Source organism: Trichomycterus rosablanca, chromosome 2 (genome assembly GCF_030014385.1).
Source record: "Trichomycterus rosablanca isolate fTriRos1 chromosome 2, fTriRos1.hap1, whole genome shotgun sequence".
In the NCBI taxonomy this organism is placed as follows: domain Eukaryota; kingdom Metazoa; phylum Chordata; class Actinopteri; order Siluriformes; family Trichomycteridae; genus Trichomycterus; species Trichomycterus rosablanca.
Genome location: NC_085989.1, coordinates 34,334,453 through 34,357,205, shown reverse-complemented (window position 1 = coordinate 34,357,205; position 22,753 = coordinate 34,334,453). Strand labels below are relative to the sequence as shown.

General features: G+C 37.3%; 1 protein-coding gene across 1 annotated transcript; it reads right to left on the bottom strand.

Annotated features, from left to right (window-relative positions):
* Positions 1–82: 82 nt before the first annotated feature.
* Positions 83–21,474, bottom strand: ints8 (integrator complex subunit 8). The gene is made up of 28 exons (XM_063014736.1): positions 21,389–21,474; positions 18,531–18,666; positions 17,885–18,059; positions 16,838–16,978; positions 16,658–16,729; positions 16,421–16,472; positions 15,844–16,026; positions 14,806–14,913; positions 14,547–14,702; positions 12,808–12,908; positions 12,576–12,717; positions 12,397–12,467; positions 11,480–11,655; positions 11,257–11,387; positions 9,991–10,101; positions 9,589–9,784; positions 9,361–9,482; positions 7,984–8,168; positions 6,636–6,669; positions 6,472–6,531; positions 6,310–6,371; positions 5,301–5,419; positions 2,328–2,431; positions 1,255–1,305; positions 1,101–1,174; positions 950–1,014; positions 830–873; positions 83–260 (listed from the first exon to the last, which is right to left on the bottom strand). The coding sequence occupies exons 2-28, from the start codon at positions 18,658–18,660 to the stop codon at positions 144–146; spliced, it is 2,982 nt and encodes a 993-aa protein (XP_062870806.1). The 5' UTR covers positions 18,661–18,666; positions 21,389–21,474; the 3' UTR covers positions 83–143.
* Between the last annotated feature and the right edge of the window lie 1,279 nt (positions 21,475–22,753).

Genomic DNA, 22,753 nt, shown 5'->3' with positions numbered 1-22,753 from the left:
TGACTATGGATGTATTTTGATCGTTGGTATTTTTAACTAAAGTGTAAATATGTAAAAAGAAAAATCACCAAATACTGAAATGTATGCTAAATGTATTTATTTAGGTGTTTTACAAAAATAATTGTACAGATTTTGAATTTTCTTTAAAAGTAAAGTTTTGCCATGGCCTGAAGGAATTTCTTCTTTCTCTTCTGAGCGGCGAGTAACAGGACCTCTTCTGGGTTACTTGAGTTCAGCTCCGTCTGTCCGATAGCTTTAATCTGTTTTAATCGGAGCTTAATGTCAGAAGATATTTCACAACTAATCAATATGTTTATATATTTTTACTGTAATTTGTACAAAATAATGTATTTTGTCACATACAGTATGCATAGTTTAAAACCAGTACCATTCGAACTGCGGGGATAACACCGCTTGGGGACATAAAGGAAACAGGCTTTTATTATAAAGCCTGCTTTATAAGAAATTTCACTATTTTTATTACACAAGATACATTCTTATAATGCAGTAAAACATATTTAAGGTTTAATAACAATGTTCACATGTAGTTTCTGTCAACTGACAGGTTTGGCTATTTTTATGATGTTTGTTTTGGGGCTTTGCCACAAACAATTTAGAGAACACTGCTTTAATGGGATTAATGTTTAGGATTCGCCCTGTAAAGTCTAAAACACAACCATTTTACAGCTCATGAAAGGACCATTAAACCTGAAGCAGTTTCTTAGACACCCAGCACAAGCCATTATAAATTTCATCACACAGACCTGCCAAACATGATAAGCCATGAAGATAAGCCATGAAAAAGAAAGAAATACTATCTGATACTCACAGCTACCTGTCGCTTCTCAATCTCACCCCGTTTTTGATGAATATCTGTATCATAATAGGTTAAGACTAAATCTGAGTTATAAATCAAAGACACAAGTGCAAATAGGCATTAAAAGGATACGGGACAAATACTCGAGAATGGTCACGTCCCAGATGTAGTCATAGAATGAGTCCATAGAATCATGGCTAAAAGGAAAATAAAATTTAAAAAGTGATTAAGTGTTCTATTCATCCAAAACTATGGTATTTAGTACACAACCTAATCTGTATACCTGTTCTGTTCCTGAATAGCTTTAAATGCTGTCATATAATCCACTTCTCTCAGAAACTGGCAAAGAACGGCAACCTACAACATTTCAAATGTGCTGTCAGAACTGTGTTTTATTATTGAAATAAAAGCTTTACCCTGAAGATTGACGTCATTACCTGGGTATGGCAGTTTAGCATTGAGCAACACTTGATCATTCTCTTTAGAACCTGTGAGAAAAAGGATGGGCTGTTATGACTGAATGAACAGTTGTATCATACAGTAATAAGTAGCAGCTGTAGAATTAACTCCCTCTTTTTTATCTTAAATATACAGCAAATGGATCCATCCCACCTGCAACGCCTTGTTTCTTACTTTGACGTTTATTTAATTAAAGACAGGATTAGCCTAAAATATTTCATGTTTTTGTCGGGTCAACTTTATTTTATTTGTTAATATACATACATCCATTCCTGCATTTCAGGCCTGCAACACATTCCAAAAAAGTTAGTTGGGTTCATACTGTCTGCGATTAAATAAATATTAAATTAAATGTAAGAAACACTGAATTTTTTGCATTTTCCATACTGGCCCAACTTCTGATTTGGGGTTGTAAAAAAAAACATCTTAGGGTGTGTTCGAAAACCTAGTGAGCTGCCTTGCTGTCTTACTGCCTACACAGGCAGCTGCCTGTAGTAGAGATGATTCTAATAAGTCATTGACTTATAAGGCAGGTTATTCGAATGCACTACTTAGACAGCGAACTAAGTTAACACAGTTAGCCTCTTGCCATTCAAACCAATGGGATGGGGTGGCTCAATGCGCTAGCATGTCAACTAACATCTCCCTCCGTGTACCGAAAACGGTTAAATTCGCCGACAAGCCCGAATTTGCAAATAAATTGTGCACATTTATACAAATTAAAAATCTATAATAATTTATTTACGTTTGAAAATAACTGTTTGTTTCTCCGCACTGTCCGCCATGTTTTTTATTTTTCTGTGAGAAAAGTTGTGCTGCACTGAATGCTGGGATTGCCTTCACCGCTAAGGCAGCATCGGATGCTTACTCATTATTCAGGCAAAATACCGTTGAAATTTTAAGATACCTTACTAGTAAGGATATTAAGGGATCTAGGATTTTGAACAGCCTACTTCTCGGGAGCGTGCGTAGGATGACGTAAAATGCTGTCTATGTAGAGAGCTCCTTAGGTTTTTGAACACACCCACAGTGTAGGTTGCTGTGAGTGTACCTGATCAGTGTAGACATCAGAAGGTACAGGTTTGGTGAAGTAGTCTGAGCTTACTGTGCCTGCCTGCAGGTAGTAGTGCATGGCAGCGGAGTACTGGTTCGTCACTGTTCAGAGAGACAAATTAGTATTAAAAGAAAAATAGAGCTGCATTTAATTTCAATTAAGGGTAAATTAAATACAGTTTTAACTGAAGCAGCTTCAAAACTGTTGTTCAAGACTGTTGTCTACTTAAACTACAGTAGAATGAGGTAACGTTCACTGTGGAAGCACTTTTGTAAGTCTGGATAAAAACGTCTGCTAAATTCCGAAAATGTAAATGCAATACATTATAGGCACTTGCAGAATTTAATGTATTTGAATCTAACTCCGATGAGTTTTATTTAAGGTGAAGGCACTGCTGTGGACAGTCAGTCACAAACATCAACAGTGAAGAGACCCAGAGTGCTTCAAATGTACTCTGGATATCCAAATACACAAGATTGGTGTGAGGAAGTTCCTGTGACCTGCACAGAACCACGCACACAATCCTATTAAACAGCTTCAGGATAAATTGAAAAATCTATTACAAATCAGGCCTTCCTGTCCAATGGCAGCATACAACCTTACAGGTGTCCTGTGCAGTGTGTATTCCAGACCTGCGCTCAGTAATTTAAGTCAGCCCCAGACCCACCACAGCCTTAAGTACAGTGCCTACTGAAGGTGAATGAATGTATTTTATTGTTAACAATATTAACAGTCTCTAAGACTGCAAGGGAAGCTCAGCTTCCCCTAAAATGTCAAAAATTAAATGGTCAAATATGTAGAGTTGTGTTAACATTTCATTGACTACAAATGCGTTAGAACACGTTCATCTTGAAGACGAGTTCGTTCAGAATCAGCTACTTATCACAAATCGACTGACTCGAACTTCTCATACAGTGGTGTTCAAAAAAAATAGCAGTGATTTTAAAAAAGCGAATAAAGCACAAAATCATTCTAATAACTTTTATTTCCATGAATGCAAATGCACTGAAAATACTACACTATCAATTCTAAATCAAAACATTAACAAAATTTAGCCAGTTTGTGTTCATCATTTACAGAAAGTTAAGAAAAATGAATGTTAGGCTGTTCAAAAAAATAGCAGTGCAGCATTTTTCTCAAAAAATGTATGTATAAACTAAAAATGTTTGAGGTTTCACTTTAGTTTAAATTACTGAACTAATATTCAGTGGCATAACAATTGTTTCCGAGATCTGTGTTGCATGGAGTCCACCAACTTCTGGCACCTCTGAACAGGTATCCAGTCCAGGATGATTAGACGACATTCCACAGTTCTTCTGCAATTTTGGGTTTTGCCTCAAAAGAACACTTCAGATATCAGAACACAAGTTCTCTATGAGATTGAAGTCAGGGGATTGGGCTGGCCACTCTATTACCTCAATCTTGTTTGTCTGTAACCAAGATGTTTTGGGTCATTGTCATGTTAAAACACCCATTTTAAGCACATTTCTTCTTCGACATAGGGCAACATGATCTCCTCAAGTATTCTGATATATTTAAACTGATCCATGATCCCTCGTATGTGATAAATAGACGTAACACCATGGTATGAGAAACATCCCCATATCATCATTTTGTACCACCATGCTTTACTGTCTTCACAGTGAACTTTGGCTTGAATTCAGTGCTCGAGGGTCATCTGACATACTGTCTACGGCCACTAGACCCAAATAGAACAATTTTGCTTTCATCAGTCCACAAAATGTTGAACCATTTCTCTTTGGACCAGTCAATGTGTTCCTTGGCAAATTTGAACCCATTCAGGTCGTGTCTTTTTCTTAACAACGGGACTTTGCAAGGAGTTCTTGCTGGTAAATTGGCTTCACTTAATCATCTTCTGTACTTACTGGTAACTTCAGATGTTCCTAATTCTTTCTGGAGGTGATCACTGGCTGAACCTTTGCCATTTTGGCTATTCTTTGATCCAATTGAACAGTAGTTCCACGCTTCCTTCCGCATCTTTCAGATTTTAGTTGTCACTTCAAGACATTTGAGATCATTTTAGCTGAGCAGCCAATAATCTGCTGCACTTCTCTGTATGTTTTTTCCCTCTACAATCAACTTTTTAATCAAAGTACGCTGTTCATCAGAACAATGTCTGGAACAACCCATTTTACCCAGTATTTCAGAAGGAAATGCGCTATGACCAACCTGTGCAACATTTGCGACCCTCCGACATTAAATAAGGGCCAAAACTGACACCCGTTCTTCTGCAGAATGAATGACTTCACCAATTGAACTCCTCACTGCTATTATTTTGAACAACCCCCTTTCAATCAATGCTTCGATTACTCAGAATGAGTGGCATGCATGTCCTAATTGTTGGGTTTGTTTTGTTTTCATTACTCTACTACACTTTCAAGTAAATTTTTTGCTATGTAGAAATAGCATTTCTACTAAAAACAGTGATTTATCAGGTCAATGGTGTTGGACTGCTATTTTTTTTTAACACCACTGTACATTCCCGGAGCGTCAATGCATTTGCCTGTAGAAGCTGAGCGTCTATTCACTTCAATGGGACTGCATGGAATGGGTTTTTTCATTGCTTCGAAACTCGCCGGTCATTGGATAAATGCCACGATTTTGTGGCACGGGTCTGGACACGGAGCTTCTGCAAGATGATTGGAGGATCAGTCGAAAGGCTGAATCCCGTTTTGATTGACAGCTATTTTGAGATCTACATGTCACTTAATCACTGGGAGCTTCAGTCCCATCGCGGATTTTGCGAGTGAAGTCGCCTACTTGGTACGATAGGATCACAGGCCATTTTCTTGAAAAGGAACGGAGGGCAGAATTTATGTATAAATAAATTGACAAATTTTATGATGTAAGTCGACAATGAGCTTCCCCTCTTTGAAAGACCAGCAGCCACCACTGTTTTCCATCTGGGTGCATCATCAAAGTGAGATTATTTCACACATTAACACTTGCCGAAGTATATGTCAGCTTGAGTGATGAGCCAGGACTGGTTGTTGGGGTTGAGTGTAAGAGCATGGGTCACCAGTTCCTTCACTGTTACTGCAACAGCCTCCACATCCACAGACTGTATACTGAGACACACATATTTAGTTATCATCATATGTAAATAAACCAAATGTCACAAATAGAAGCTATGTATTTGTGAAACAGAAAAATGCAGATTTTGCTAACAAATTAATATCTAAATCACCTTTATTACTAAAGCAGGTCTAATCCCAATGTGAGATTATCAAAACCCTTATTTCCTTCTACATACAGATGTGTGACAAATTGAGTATGGCAATGTACTCATACACTATTTGGCACAAGTATGTAGACTCCTTATCTAATAATTGGGTGCATAAAATCATATATAAAATACATGCTACCAACTGTGGCGACAGCTTGAGAAGACGATTCCTGCTCTGGGTGCTCAGGTGGTGCAGTGATAAATTATGCTTGCCCAGTACCACTGGGACCCAGGGTTCAAACCCCCAGGGATCCTATCAGCCGGTCAGGCATCTACATACAGACATGTATGTACAGGCGATATCTGTTTGGGTGGGATACCTGCAACAGACTGGCATACTGTCCAGTGTGTGTTACACCATTTCGCACATTGATCCTGGGGAAACTGGAACCACCACAAAATTCAAGCCTTTGAAGAAAAGTGGAAACTGGTAGAGCAGTAAAGGGAGACTGCTTTTGGCTATTAATGCTTTTGGCCTTGGAATGGGATGTCCAACAAGCAGTGTTAACTATTTTTTGCTCATGTTATGGTCTTTGTACTCTGTAGCTTAAAAAACACAAAGGACTATTTGGACAGATGTGACATCACACTTTACCACCACTATTAGAAAAACACTGATCAGAGAATTATAGAATCTATTCCAAGATAGACACGTCTGCATATTGAAAATTTCAAAATCATTAAAGTACACCAAGACACTTCAAACGCAAAGCTAGTACATATGACTCATACTTGCTCAGGGACGAGGGCCATATGGACAGATGTTCCGCAGTCACTTCATTCACAATGTCATCCTGCAAAAGGATCATTGGTGAAACATTTAATATTTAAAAATTAGATCAAAAATGTAAATTCCTTTGAAATATTATACAAAGTTAGGCAATTTATACTCACCCTTACAATACTGTGTAGTCTCACAAACAATGAGATAAGAGTGGTCAGCACCAATGGTTCCTAATGAAGATAAGTGTCATGTCATTAGCTGATTTTTGGAATAAAACATTTAAAGAATATTACAATCTTTTTTATGTTTGTGTGTTATAATCTTACATACTCACTCTCAGTTTTTTGATAAATGTAATGAATTTACTCCTAAAACCATGAGAGAGAGAGAGAGAGAGAGAGAGAGAGAGAGAGAGAGAGAGAGAGAGAGAGAGAGAAATAATGATTTAATTTGTAGTTTTATTCACACAGTGTTAGCAAAATACATTTCTTAATCTACATTACCTCTATACGATCATGAGTTTGTCAGAGGCTGTATGTTCTGTTTCAGTCATAACTTTAATGCTGGCTGTTCTCAGGCAAAACCTAGCTTGGATGTTACAATACAGGACTGGTGTTTAAACTACGCACTCACAATAAATCTTCAGGATGCATAACTATTTCATAATTTGCTATGCCAACAATTAGGGCTGGCTCGATACCACTTTTTCATGTCCGATACCGATATCGCAAATTGAGTATCTGCCGATACAGATACCAATCCGATACCGACATTTCTCCTCTAAGCAGTAATAATACATGTCTCAATGTACCATGGTTAAACTAGCAATGCTCAGACTGTGAAACAAGTATTCTAAAGGAATAAATATAGAATCTACAACATCACACTTGTGCAAAACTGCTGTTTTTATTTTAATTTTTACACACAGAACATTTAGCAGCATTTTTGGCTCGTTTAACAAAAGTGTCTACAATTGGAAGATCTGGATGTCAATCAAATGCGATGGACCAATTAGAATTGAAGCAGAGTTGAGATTTTCTGTTAAAGTTCTGTCACGTTTTTAGATTATTAAAAACCAAAGCGCGCTTATTACAAAACCCTGCAGGATTTTGAAGAGGAAAACGGGAAACAGTGTAGTTTGTTTTATTTCATAACACTAATGGATTAATCGTTGAGAATGTGAGAGACCTCCAAGCCGGGACAAGCGGTTTTGATTGTGTTTAAACTGTTTTTTAAATGTGGCAGTAGTAGATGATTTTTTAAAATGCTAAAAGTTTAAGTAGATCAGTGTATTTTAATTTCTAAAGGGCTGTTGCGGATAAGTTGTAGATCAGTGGCACATGTTAATGATGTCATCAAGCATGAGTGGCAATAAACGGTGCTCTGTTGGAACGTATCTTTGTGTGTTATTTGTATTACACACAAACAATGGCCTTATTTACATTGTTATTTACATTAAGCAACAGTATTGGATCGGATTACATGTTTTTTTTCCTTCCGATATCCGATCCAGTGATTTGGGCCAATATCGGACCGATACCGAATATCGGATCGGTGCCAGCCCTACCAACAATAACACTCAGGCTTTTAATTCAATAATTTAACCCATGTCTCTACACATCCTCTCAGCTTCTATTTTAGCAGACTATATACAGCCAGACCTTACTCCCATTATCTCTCACCTGGGCAGGATGCCGATAGAGGAATCTCTCTGTTTGATAAGGCTGACCCGGCCATCACTGGTGCGCTTGTGCTGGCTGGCCACGCTGCAGATCTGCACCACCAACTCCCACAGTTCTTTAGCTGTGCGTCGACTCTCTTTAGGACCTGGCAGCTCCTTACATGTGGAGGCCAGGAGCTGCCCCAGCTACACATGTGAGACAGCAGAAAAAAATATTTAATTTAATAAAATTTCTTTTACGGAAAGAAATCCATACATTATCATGAATTTAGAAGAACAGACTCAACATTCTCATTAAATTAATGGAAGGCGTAATGTATACAGTCCACTGTGTTTTATAACAAGTGTTTTAACCTGGGTTACTTGCCCAGGTTAAAGCCTAAAAAAGAATAAAACAAACCAAAAAAAAAAGTAAAAGTTTGGATTTATTTCTGAATTACAAACTGAAAATAGAAATGGCGCAACATGTATGTGGTCTGGAAGCTGTATAACCTGTTCTTAAGAGGATTTGCCATTCTTATTTAAAAAAAGCCTGTTTTATATGTACACATATCAATCAAAAGAAAAGAAAATGTAATGACATTTTGTTATGTGTTTTATTTACAAAGAAAATGTGGTTAATTTGCTATAAAGGCACATCTTTGCCAACCATAAAAACTGATATCCTGATTGAGACATTGTTATTATGCAAATTAGATGTAAAACAGACATTGCAGCATGGTCCTTGGTGCATTTTTTAATTTTTTTTTGCATTCCATCCCCCAATTTTCATCCCAATCTAGTCGTATCCAATCAGCCGATTGCATTATGCCTCCTCTCTACTGATGTTGACCCCCACTCTGACTCTTGTATGAAAGACCTGATTACACATTATTCCCCGTCTCTGTGCAGGCTCCTTTAATCTGTCGTAATTGGTCGTAATTGCATCAGCTATAAGGAATACCCTCTGGCATCCTTCCCTTTAACAACAAGCCAATCAATGTTCATATGGGCGCTCAGCCTGCTGGTAGCAGAGCTAATATTCGAACCTTGGATTCGACTTTTTAAGGAACTTTTTAATTTTTGTCATTGAAAACCAGCTGTTGACAAACAGTTTTGGCCTCTATAATAATAAAATTTATTTATTAAAACTCGATACAAGCAAGAATGGTATACACAATATACTCCAGCTAACTTAGATATGTTGTAGTATAACTTTAACTTTATAAAAAATCTTAACTCCAAATAAAGTTCTCACAGTTCTTCATCATGAACCTACATAAGAAATACATGGTTGCTAGATGTTTCATCTAGTAGTGATTAATACAGTTAAATTTTCCTTTATTCTCACCAGAAACAGGGCAAATAAGTAAACAGAGTTGAACAGTGTTGTCCTCACCTTAATGTAAGGGTTATTGTTTACCAGGGACTGAGGCACCTGCAACGTCAGGTATTCATTCTCCCTCCAATTTAACATAAAGGTCACACACTCCTCCCCAATAACTTGTCTTAGCGGAATATCTAAAAGACATTAAGACATTTGCTCAGCATTCTAATATTCTAGCATTCTTGTAAAGAGAATAACCAGACGTAATGGTCCGAGTGAAGAGTACAGAGCTTTACTTACCACGAATCCTCATTTCAAGGTAGCCACGAACCCTGCTCACCAGGTCTGAAGGGGGTCTCTCTACACCACCCATAGCCTCATGTGCACGCAACTCTAGCAGAAGCATTTCGTTTAGCATCACCTGCCTAAGCTTTGGTGAGAATTCCGTCACAAGCTCTAGGCAAGCAGAGAACAGCTGCCGTGCATGCACAAAGTCCTGCAAAACACATGTTACATTTTAGAATTTAATATGTTTAAATAGAGGGGTTAGAGGGGTATGTTTCATCCAGCAATACTAACTACCAAAAATAATTTAAATGTTTTAAAGAGAGCCTTACATTAGAATGTAAAAAACAATCTGGATAGGAATTCAACATGAGTTTGAAAAGAAACACTTCTAACAATAAACAAGGTAGTACACACCTTTATGTTAACACAGTGTAGCCCCTTGGCCATCAGAATGTACAAGAGGTCCCGTGTGAGGTTATCCTTAATAGCAAGGATGACATTTACGTAGTCTGTTGGAACTTCCCACTAGAGGCAAAACAAAAATTCAACAAAAACAATTATTCATTTATTTAGCAGGAAAGTATAACACCATTACAATTAAGTCAATTGTCAGTTTTTTCCCAACTGTTCTGTATCTAGTACTAAATGATTGGGAAATAAACAGTGTCCCGAATTCCATTCTCATACTGAGTTTTTTTTAAATGTAATATTACTTAAAACATTGCCTGCAATAAACTGGTGCCCTGTCCATGGTATTCCTGCCTTGCATCCAATGTTTCCCATTGGAACTGTACCCGCCATGACGCTGCAACCCTGACCAGGATAAAGCGGTTGATGAAAACAGAAAAAAAAAACAAGTCTTGCTGTGATAAATATAGCCATGTGTTTGGGAGTACCTCAGGAAGCCACTGTCACTTAACACAGACACTTCACCAAAAAACATAACCTAAAACCTCTATTACACAAGAGAAGGCTGTACATCTGTTCTATGCAGAAACACCTTAAAGTTCTCTGAGCATAAACTCATCTCTGATGGTCTGAAAGACGATGTACATCAAAATGTACATTGACACCAATTCTCAGGTGTTTTTATCCCAAGTTCAGGTATTTTAGCCACACACATTGCTAACGTCTTCTTTCGTCCGCTCCTGTTAGGGGTTGCTACATCATACCATTAGTCTCTATCCTGCACTGTTCTGAACATCCTCCCGACACCCCAACCACATGCATGTCCTCCCTTACAGCATCCATAAACCTCCCTCTTGGCCTTTCTCTCCTCCTGCATGGAGGCCCTCATCCCTCCTCTGCACATGCCCAAACCATCACAATCTCTTCTCCCTAGCTTTGTCTTCAAAACATTCTACCTGCACAGTCACCCATTGCTAACAGATCGATGACATCAATGACATATACATATATGCTACCACATGTTTGGTGTAGGTCTCTTCCAGTTTCATGTTCCACAAATAAATGTTCTGAAGAGTTTAAGATCAAGGAACATCAGTGACCTGCACTAAGCCTTGACTTTAGCCCCACTGAATACCTTTGGGATGAATAGAAATTGTTGTTCATGAGTCAGGCCTTCTGGTCCAATATTATTGGAACTCTATCATCTGTATTTCTGTCTGGAGCTCTAGGTGCGGAGTGTAATATTTTAGAATAAACTTCTGACATTCAGACCTTGCTGTTCACCCTCCAGAAAGAGCGTTCGGCCATGCTATGGAGCTCGATGAGGACCTTTCTGATCTGCCGTGCATCCAGTGAAAGAATAAGCTGCTGCTCCAGCTGGCCGATGGTCACATTAGAAGAAGCTACAGATAGGCACAAAGAAGAAAATTAGTGATCAGATCTAAAAAGATCAAAACTTTATATACAGGTAACTAATCTGGAGAGCCTGGACTACCTGGAATGTCATAGAAAGATGGCAGTGGTTTGGCACTAAGGTTGACCATGGCTGATCGTTTCCGTATTTGATCCAGTAGAGTTTTCTTTTCCTCATCCTGGAGCAGCTCCATGAAGAGCTTATGGGATGAAACAATGTAGGCCAGAGGAACCTCTTCCAGCCTTTCACAAAGGTTTCTGTTCACAAAACAAACTTTATCAGACTAGATCTAATATTTACATTTAAAACTAACTAACTAACACAAGAAAAGTTTCATTGAAACTGTTACAGAAGTGAGTTAACTGTCTGAAACAGAACTGGAAACATTTACGCTTGCTATTATGACTAAATCCATTTAGGGAATTTAAGTTTGCTGGCTACATGGCTGCAATGAGGTTTTGCAAGTTTAAGATTAAAATACTGACATGTGAAAGGTTGGGTGTTTCCAAGAAGATTGGTTTTTATATTTATTTATTTATTAGGATTTTAACGTCATGTTTTACACACTTTGGTTACATTCATGACTGAACAGGTAGTTACTGGTTACACAAGAGTCATCAGTTTACAAGTTTAATGTAAAACACAGTCATGGACAATTTAGTGTCTCCAATTCACCTCACTTGCATGTCTTTGTACTGTGGAAGGAAACTGGAGCTACCGGAGGAAACCCACAAAGACAAGGGGAGAACATGCAAAGTCCACACAGAAAGGCCACCCTACCTGGGGATCGAACCCAGGACCCTTACTGTGAGGTGACAGTGCTACCCAATGAGCCACCATGCCACCCGTTTTTTATATTTATAGCATAATTTTGCCTTTCTCTGTGTAACCACCAAGACAAGCTGTTTATTATCTAGTATAGAATAAAAAACATGTTCTTTATTGTAGCGACTAAGTACTTGTACTAAAGATTTACCTTTGGAAAGTGAAATACTTACTTGAGGAAAAGTGCCATTTTCCTTTTGGATATATCTGAACTGTGTTCCTTATCTAATGACCTTGTACACACCTATAAAAAGACAAGAGGAATTTTGGGAAATAAAACAATGACGAGCAAAATATTTGCTCTTTGTTCATTTTAGGCAATAATTAAGGTATTTTAATGGGATTTTTGTACCTCTAGCAGGAAACCAATAGTGCGTTTGTTGGGTTTGAGAAGAAGCTGGTGAAAGCGGACGCCCAGCACCTGACCCTCCAGAGCATCTCGTACCGCATTACACATGCACAGTTTATGACAAACATCATCCAGAGTCCTGTCCCTGTCACAAACACACAGGTGTTTTTTTTCAAATACTAAAGCAACTACAATCAGCTGATGTCATGTGAGCAGTGTGTTTTGGAACTCTTACCCCTGCTGAACCTGGTGCAACAGCTCCAACTCCACTGAGTGTCTGAAGCTGTTTGGCAGGCTTTGCGTAATATTGTCTTTAATAAAAGTCTCGATTAATGCCTGCAATAAAAACAAAAAATTATCAATTAAATGAACTTATAATCCCTTTCATACACAAAACCTACACTATGTGACTAAAATATGTGGACACAGCCACTAGTTTGGGTGTTTTAGCTACACATCACCAAAAGTTGTATAAACTTTATTAGATCAGTATGATTTGACCTCTGTGGTAAAAGGATGAGGAGGTAAAGGTACTTTGCTGTACACAATGCACAAAATGAGGTCCATACAGAAACTGTTTGATGAGGCATGGAGCAACTTTGGGGTTGCACAAAGCCCTGACACTAACCAGTCTACCTGGCAGAATGATTAGTGTTTGTTATTTCAGTAAGGTCCACATACTTTTAATTGAAGTGTAGTCAGGACATTAGGAGGGCTTTATTTTAGCCTCAGCGTTTTTGTTAACTGTCCTGCTGCATCCAAAAATCAAGACTTTTAATCTTTAGTCTTTACACTTCCATGAACTTTCTGCAATGTACTGGTTTCAATTACAGAAAAACAGCACAAGAGCTTAATACCACCTGCATGCTTAACAATAAACACATTGTTGTTGGATTTGAATGCCTTATTAAATACATTGATGGTTATGATTATCATCTGACCTTCAAAAGGCTTTTTCTATATTCATGTGATCAGCAACAAACCAAATCAGTCAAGCTTTACAGTGTCAATTTTAGGAGCAGTAGCTTCTTTCTTCAACTACAACATATGAAGTACAAAACTCTTTTGAATGTGGACAGTGACACTTGAGTTCAAGCAGTGTTTAGCTTTTAATATTTGCCCCTAATGTGCTAATATGTCAGATCTTCCAACTAATTCTAATATAAGTTAAAGGCAACATGAGTAATGATCACTCTATTTATTGAGGATAAAACGTTTATTCAAAACCTATATCACCCAAGTAATTGCTCCCCTAAGCCTAATAACTGTTTGGGCAACCCTTGGCAGTAACATCAGCAAAAAAATGCCTGTGATTCCTTGTAACAAATCTTTTATATCACTATGAATGTTGCTCCAAAACCCTTTTTTTGTGGATAATGGCTCTCACTGTTGTTTGCTGGAGTCCTTGAGCCCTTGTAATGGCTTACTAACCATTCCCAGACTAGTAGATTTTAATGATTTTGTGGTATCATGTGCTGATTTTTGAGAACTTTTAGTCTGCTTTACATAACCAGACAGGTTCTATTTAAGTGATAGTCTGACAGTAATCATGCCTGAGTGTGGCAACTGAAACTAAACCCAACCGTCAATTAAATTTGGTTAAATGGTTGATTTGGTAGCTAAGGGGGACATTACTTTTTCACATAGGACCAGGTAGGGCTAACCAGCATTTTTCCTCTAATATATGAAATCATAATTAAAAAAAACATTTTGTATTTACTTGTTATCTTTTTCTAATATTAAAAATAATTTGATGATATTAAACATATAAATGTGATAAATATGCAAAAAGTAAAGTAACTGGGAGGGGAGCAAATACTTCACAGCACTATAGGTGCTTGAACGTCATTGTCCCATCAAATGTTTCCTTTTCTTCAAACACTTAATAAATATATCAAAAGTTTTCTTAATACTTTGTGAGCAAATCTAACAAACCTTTGCATACAAAAATGGCCATGCAGAATCATTTCTGACCTGGTAGTTCTGGGTTTTGATGAAGTTGTTAATGAGGCTGTGGGGCGTGAGCAGTCCATCGCTGGAGTCTGCAGAACCAGTCAGGCTTCTGCATGCTGTCCAGTAGCCTGCCAGTCTCTTCTCATCCAGATGACAGCGTACAGGATTTGACCCTAGCTGCAAAACGACACAGTGCAGGCAAGCCATTTGTAAATATGCATCAATTTTCTTATTCTACATTTATCTCCAGCAGATCATTTAATAAACATGTTTTATTTACCTTTACCAACAGTTCCCTTGTTTGGCGGAAGTGCTCTTGGGCCTTCACATAGACTGAAGGGTCAGAACAGCCTTGCTGAAAGTAAATCCCCCCCAAATCATAATGCACCTACAAGACAGGGAGTGTCACGTTAATGAAGAAACATAGACAAAAACATCCTACAGTAAATTGTCCACTAAAGAAACATCAAATTACCAGAGATGAAAGAATGATCAGAATACCAGAGAAAACGCAGATGATTGATGTGTAAGTTCCTATTACTTGACACTTCGTTGTAGCGTTTTTGCAGGTGGGAGTGTTTCTATATATAGACTTGCCAGCCTATTTTCTGAAATCATGATATTGGGCTTACTCCAGCCTGGTTTTCCGCAGGCGTAAGACGACAGTGTACCTTTACCTTTTCATTAAAACCTGGCAAAGGTCACGCTGATTTCAGGCTTTACAAATGGAACCACTCTAGAAGAGTGAATTGTCCCAGAGGCAACACAATGTCCCTTTTCCATAGAGGACTCTGCCTGTAAATGCACATAAGGCATGGGCTGCGCCATTAATGGGGTAGAGAGCCACTCTAGCATTTCCATCCCCAGCTTGTTCTAAGGGTTCCTCATCTTGGGTTAAATGGGTTGTCACAAATGGCAGGAGTATTTATTTGTGTCTGTCCCCTTTTTGTTTGTGGCTTTTTAGTTACAGTATTGTTCTATCTTGGTCAGCCATCTTGCACTTGTGTTCTTCTTTTAATTCTTATGGGGGTTAACCGCATGCTTTAGTAGTGAGGAACAACCTGGCCGTTATAATTTTAATAGCCAAAAATAATCAGACAAATTTAGATTTTTAGAACCTGCAGATAACCAGAAAATGATTTGCTCTAATACTGAGACATGACTTAAAAAGCCAAACATACACAAGGTTTTATCATGATTTTAAATAAATGCCTGTTTCTAGTGTGAACTATTTTCTGTCACACTACTAATAAAAAGAAAAGCTAAAAATGATCCCTCATATTGAGAACTAACATTGATTGCATTAAGTGTACAGTACCTGACAATGAAGCTCATCAGGACTGATCCGGAGACCTGCTGTAGATGACTCAGTCTCTCCGTTGGCTGTACTGAGATCAGCTGCAAGCAGGTCCAGAGTGTGCAGTGTGTGGATGTAGAAATCCTTCTTTATTTTCAGAGCTCCCTCCAGAACCATTATGGAGTCTGTGGCTTGCTCCTTCAGCTGAATAACAGAACAAAAATAATGTAACTATTTGAGGATGACATCCTGGTGCACTTCACACAAACATTTTTACAAGGTAGGTAGGAGTAATGCATCAGAATACAAGCCAGGGCTGAAATCTGAGAAAGATTGATTCAGCAAATGATCAGAATGGGGTTATGATACATATTCTGGATAACTGCTGTAAGGATATACATAAACCTGAACATTAACTGGAATGTTTTGTGGATTGTGAATCAAATGGATCGAATTCTGTTTCTAAGTCATTAATTGGATAAAATCATGTGTGTGAGAGAGAGAGAGAGAGAGAGAGAGAGAGAGAGAGAGAGAGAGAGAGAGAGAGAGAGAGAGAGAGAGAGAGAGAAAGAGGCAGCATGATGTGCAATCCTCTTACCACACTTAGTATGTTCTCAGTTAGTTCCTTTTCTTGCTGTACTAGACTCATCCTGACAGAATAAACAAAAACAGTAGGCAGATTGGGACCTAGACACTGGTATCTGAAGCTTTGTAACTGACTGAACACATTTAACAAAACACATATTAAGCAGTCACACACTAAGCCTTATTTATGTATCATTAACTTTTAAGTTTAATAAAACATTGGGTATTTAGTCAGCTTTGAGACTCATACATGTTCAGCTGATGGGGTCCAGGTTTCGTCTGTTTCTCAGGAAAGCTGCTTAGAACTATAGTACGGATGGCCCTATAAACAAAAGTAATGCGTAATGGTTACATATTAAAACAATTAAAAGCGCATTAAAAAATATTTTTAAACATATGCAATTGTTATTTCTAAATCTCCTACACTTACCAGCGGTTGTATATTATAACTGCCATGGCAGTAGTAGGAGGCAGTGTGGACAGATCCAAGTCCACATGTTTGACTCCTGCAGGAGCTTTACTAACACACAGCAGCTCATTGAGCAACATGTTCAGCACTGGAATAGTCAACCTGAAGAGAGACAGATAACAGGCTTTGTTTTAAGTGGACAGGGTAAATTCACTTTGTGCTTTAAACTTATAGCCACACAGTGCTGGAAAAAAAGTATTTGCCAATTTCTTCTATTTCTGTATATTTTTCACACCTGTGTTTCAGATCATCAGATTACTTTTGATCTTAGACAAAGATAACCCAAATAATGTTTACAACATTAACAACATGTTTTTAAATGATAATTTCATTTAGGATGAAATGATAGGATGGAAGGATGGAAGGATAAATGCTGTTTAGCCCTATCTGGCCCTATGAAGACAAACTAATTGCGCCCTAGGCTTTCATGAATGAAATTTTTCATTCAGGAAGGTGAGCTTTAACTCAACAAATCATGGTTAAAACAGTGAAACTATAGTGCATTTAAATCATGTGTATCATAATTGTGAAGATTTTGTACAACTATTTTGCCTTTAAAATCTTAGATTGTACATGGTGAAACTATTTTGAATCAGTACATAACCCATGGTCTAATGGTAAATAGACAGCACATACTAATTAAACTGAGCATTTTGTTGTGTTTTCATTAACACATATCATGAGATTGTTTGTAACATGCCCCGTATTGACAAATTCTTATAAATTTACTACATGGTTTGAAATTCTAGCTATTTGACTAATTGTTCCCATTACAAAAATACATCTGAAATACACTTTAAATAAGTTACCACCTTTCTGAATAATCAGTCACACCTCAATCCTTGTTGACATAGAACAGTAATATGTTGTTTTATGCTGCATGTTAACTCCAAATAACAAGTTATTGATTAAAAGAATTTGAAGAATTAAAATTAAAAGTTGCCTCCTTATAAAAAATCTAATTATACAATTGTTTATGTCCACGTAAATGCATCTTGAGACATTTACCATTTCTCCAGCACATCAAGGTCCCACCGAATATGCGCAGCTACTTTGAGTGCAAGCAGTTTGAGAGTACGATTGCGCCGGTTGTCTGCAGGTGGCTGGACTTGGTTTTGCTCATTCACAGAGGGTTTAGAGGCTTGTTCCAGAAATTGGATGACCAGCTGCACTGGAGACGGGTCTGTTTAGGCAGAAAGGCAAAATATGTGTCAACAGTTGGCTCAAAGCTTGCAATTCAAATATTAAATGAATGCCTTTTGAATATGACTATAATATCTCCAAATAGCAAATCATGGTCTGGATCCACACCCACAATTGGTTTTATCTAAACCACAAAGCAGTTTGAACACATTAACGTATTTAAAAACAGTGCATTTATTTTCTCCCTTTCAATAATAGGTTACTTAATTTTATGCTTTTTTTTTACTTAAAAGCTGGCAAAACAAGGTATAACTTTTATTTGTTTATTTTTCTTTTAATTAATTCCAAATTTAGTTTTTAGTTCCATTTTTGCAGGTTATGCATAAGTGTCTGTTTTTCTATACAGGTCTCCTTAAATTAGTGGGAAAGTACAATGGTTCAGACCATTTAAATTCTGGAATTTTAATTAAATACTTCTGTCTCTGATCAAACTTAATAAAACTATATTGACCTGGATGGGGTTTCTTTAAATACTGCTGCAGTAAGGACGGATCAAGCAGAAACTCAAACCAAGCCGTCTGTGGAGGTGTAGAGGGCCGACTTCCGCTCACCGCCTCCCGGTCTGCCGCCTCAGCGCTCATCTTCACCTGCTTGAAACAAAAAAGTCTTTATTAGTGGTGGTCAATGTTACCTACTTTTTATTATGAGTCATTTTAAAATTAGAAATGATGAGACCTTAAAACAGACAACAGAACTTGAAAAGTACTAATAAGTAAAACATACTTGGCAGACAGAAGCGTAATGAAGAAAATAAACCAACAAATTAAACAAAAGTACATTTGTGACAATCTGGTATGTTTTTATGTGTTAATATAATAATCATGCATGCAGTATTTAACTATGGTACAGTGTAACAGAGCAGAGAGAAAACTTTTCTTTTCAAGAAACCATGGTAGAGTATGAGTGACAAAACAAGTTATACAGTGACCATGTTACAGTGTGAGTAATAAAGTAGATAGTATATTGTAATTTTAGTGTAACCATGGTGTGTAACAGAGCAGGCAGTAAACCTTACATTTAGTGAGACAGTAAAACAGAGTAACAGCAGATGGTAAACGTTACTTTAGTGTAACCATGGTACAGTGTAAGTAAAGGAGCAGATAGAAAATCTTTTATTTAGTGTAACCAAGATATGGTGTAGGTAAAAGAGCAGATAGTAAACATTACTTTCAGTGTAACCATTGTAAGTGTGAGTAAAGGAGCAGATAGTAAACATTACTTTTAGTGTAACCATGGCACAGTGTGAGTAAATGAGCAGATAGTAAACATTACTTTTAGTGTAACCATGATACAGTGAGAGTAAAGGAGCAGATAGTAAACATTACTTTTAGTGTAACCATGGCACAGTGTGAGTAATGAGCAGATAGTAAACATTACTTTTAGTGTAACCATGGCACAGTGTGAGTAAATGAGCAGATAGTAAACATTACTTTTAGTGTAACCATGGCACAGTGTGAGTAAATGAGCAGATAGTAAACATTACTTTTAGTGTAACCATGATACAGTGAGAGTAAAGGAGCAGATAGTAAACATTACTTTTAGTGTAACCATGGCACAGTGTGAGTAAATGAGCAGATAGTAAACATTACTTTTAGTGTAACCATGATACAGTGAGAGTAAAGGAGCAGATAGTAAACATTACTTTTAGTGTAACCATGGCACAGTGTGAGTAAATGAGCAGATAGTAAACATTACTTTTAGTGTAACCATGATACAGTGAGAGAAAAGGAGCAGATAGTAAACCTTACTTTTAGTGTAACCATGGTACAGTGTGAGTAAAGGAGCAGATAGTAAACATTACTTTTAGTGTAACCATGGCACAGTGTGAGTAAATGAGCAGATAGTAAACATTACTTTTAGTGTAACCATGGCACAGTGTGAGTAAATGAGCAGATAGTAAACATTACTTTTAGTGTAACCATGGCACAGTGTGAGTAAATGAGCAGATAGTAAACATTACTTTTAGTGTAACCATGATACAGTGAGAGAAAAGGAGCAGATAGTAAACATTACTTTTAGTGTAACCATGATACAGTGTGAGTAAATGAGCAGATAGTAAACATTACTTTTAGTGTAACCATGATACAGTGTGAGTAAATGAGCAGATAGTAAACATTACTTTTAGTGTAACCATGGTACAGTGTGAGTAAAAGAGCAGATAGTAAACATTACTTTTAGTGTAACCATGGCACAGTGTGAGTAAAGGAGCAGATAGTAAACATTACTTTTAGTGTAACCATGGCACAGTGTGAGTAAATGAGCAGATAGTAAACATTACTTTTAGTGTAACCATGATACAGTGAGAGAAAAGGAGCAGATAGTAAACATTACTTTTAGTGTAACCATGATACAGTGAGAGTAAAGGAGCAGATAGTAAACATTACTTTTAGTGTAACCATGATAGTGTGAGTAAATGAGCAGATAGTAAACATTACTTTTAGTGTAACCATGGTACAGTGTGAGTAAATGAGCAGATAGTAAACATTACTTTTAGTGTAACCATGGTACAGTGTGAGTAAAAGAGCAGATAGTAAACATTACTTTTAGTGTAACCATGGCACAGTGTGAGTAAAGGAGCAGATAGTAAACATTACTTTTAGTGTAACCATGGCACAGTGTGAGTAAATGAGCAGATAGTAAACATTACTTTTAGTGTAACCATGGCACAGTGTGAGTAAATGAGCAGATAGTAAACATTACTTTTAGTGTAACCATGGTACAGTGTGAGTAAAAGAGCAGATAGTAAACATTACTTTTAGTGTAACCATGATACAGTGAGAGTAAAGGAGCAGATAGTAAACATTACTTTTAGTGTAACCATGGCACAGTGTGAGTAAATGAGCAGATAGTAAACATTACTTTTAGTGTAACCATGATACAGTGAGAGAAAAGGAGCAGATAGTAAACATTACTTTTAGTGTAACCATGGTACAGTGTGAGTAAAAGAGCAGATAGTAAACATTACTTTTAGTGTAACCATGGTACAGTGTGAGTAAAAGAGCAGATAGTAAACATTACTTTTAGTGTAACCATGGTACAGTGTGAGTAAAAGAGCAGATAGTAAACATTACTTTTAGTGTAACCATGGTACAGTGTGAGTAAAAGAGCAGATAGTAAACCTTACTTTACCATGATACAGTATGAGTAACAGAACAGTTTACAGAAGCAGAATGGTAAACTGAAGTGAATGCTACCTCCACACAAACACGCTCTCATTTCTACCGTTTTCATAGAAAAGCACCCCGCCTGCTCCATACTGCAATTAACGAACAAGGTACACAAACAGCTTTAGTAACGGAGTTCACTTACCCTCTATAAATGTATAGTGTTAAGTCAGGCAGCTTTGTTATTCAAATATAAAATACAATGACTGCAAAAACACTCTTTCACAGCATCTTCCTCTTTTCACTAATTCGCTGGTAGTCTAAAAACATGTACAATACTTCCTAGCGCCAACTAGTGTGAAGGAAGAGCAGCCATTCATAAATGCATTATGTTCTGAAACTGCAGCTGGTATCTCGCTTCTGCAAAACTGGTCATGTTATGAACCACAGAGAAAAGTGCCATTTGCAAGACTAGTTACTTGTGAGTGAAAGAGAAGCCAAACCACGAAATGATAACAGGAAGGAGCCACAAACAAAGCCCAGTTGAATGTTTGTGGCAAAAAATCATTGCTAGAAAAGCTGACCTGCTAGAATATTAGCATGTTCATCTACACATGCTATGTTTTTAATTTTATTTTAATTTGATGGTTCAGTGTTCCAATGGCTGATGGTGGTTAGCACAGTTTATAAATGTCTGTTTTTAAAATCATCAATTATTTTTTAAATCAATATTTTAATATTTGTCTTGCAACCTGCATAACCTAATCAAACCCCGCTCTGTACAATGCAACCTCCGAACCACTGGTCTCGCTCGACTTGATCCTCCACCCAGGACTAGAGGAAGACAAGCATCAAGGCTCTTCTCTGTACTGGCACCCAAGTGGTGGAACGAACTTCCTCTGTCTGTCCGAGTCTCTTGCTGTCTTTAAAAAACAATTAATTACAATTACAATTTTTTACTAAGCACTTAAGCTGACTTGTACTTACTTACTAACACTCTTTCATTTCTTTCATGAAAAAAAACACTTTGGTTCTTACAGGTTTGAGCAGATTTGTGTTCTTGGACTGTTGTTTACTTAGACTAGAGTAATGTAATGTTCACTATGGAAGCTCTTCTGTAAGTCACTCTGGATAAGAGCGTCTGCTAAATGCCGAAAATGTAAATGTAAATAACCAGCTTGATTAAAGTGGTCAACCATCGTTGCCATCTTAACCTGAGTGGCTAGCTGGTGGCCAAGCTGACAGACCATCATGACAGTTTGTATGTGGTCATATTTTATTTATTTATTAGGATTTTAACATCATGTTTTACACTCTTGGTTACATTCATGACAGAAACGGTAGTTACTCGTTACACAAGATTCATCAGTTCACAAGTTCAGTATCAAACACAGTCATGGACAATTTTGTATCTCCAATTCACCTCACTTGCATGTCTTTGGACTGTGGGAGGAGTTTTTTTTTTTACTTCTGATACATCTAATTACACCACCATGATCAATTGTGTTTGACACAAAAAAAACACTGCAGCACAATATGCTTATAGGGCTGGCACTGAGAAAACTTGAAT

Bases quoted from the DNA above. Each gene is read 5' to 3' on its own strand.
- ints8 (XM_063014736.1), bottom strand. From the start codon at position 18,660: ATGAGCGCTGAGGCGGCAGACCGGGAGGCGGTGAGCGGAAGTCGGCCC. The intron at 16,730-16,837 runs GTAAGTGTAGGA...TTTTGTTTATAG, and splicing joins GTTATAATATACAACCGCTG to GGCCATCCGTACTATAGTTC. The intron at 16,027-16,420 runs GTAAGAGGATTG...TCTGTTATTCAG, and splicing joins CTGAGAACATACTAAGTGTG to CTGAAGGAGCAAGCCACAGA.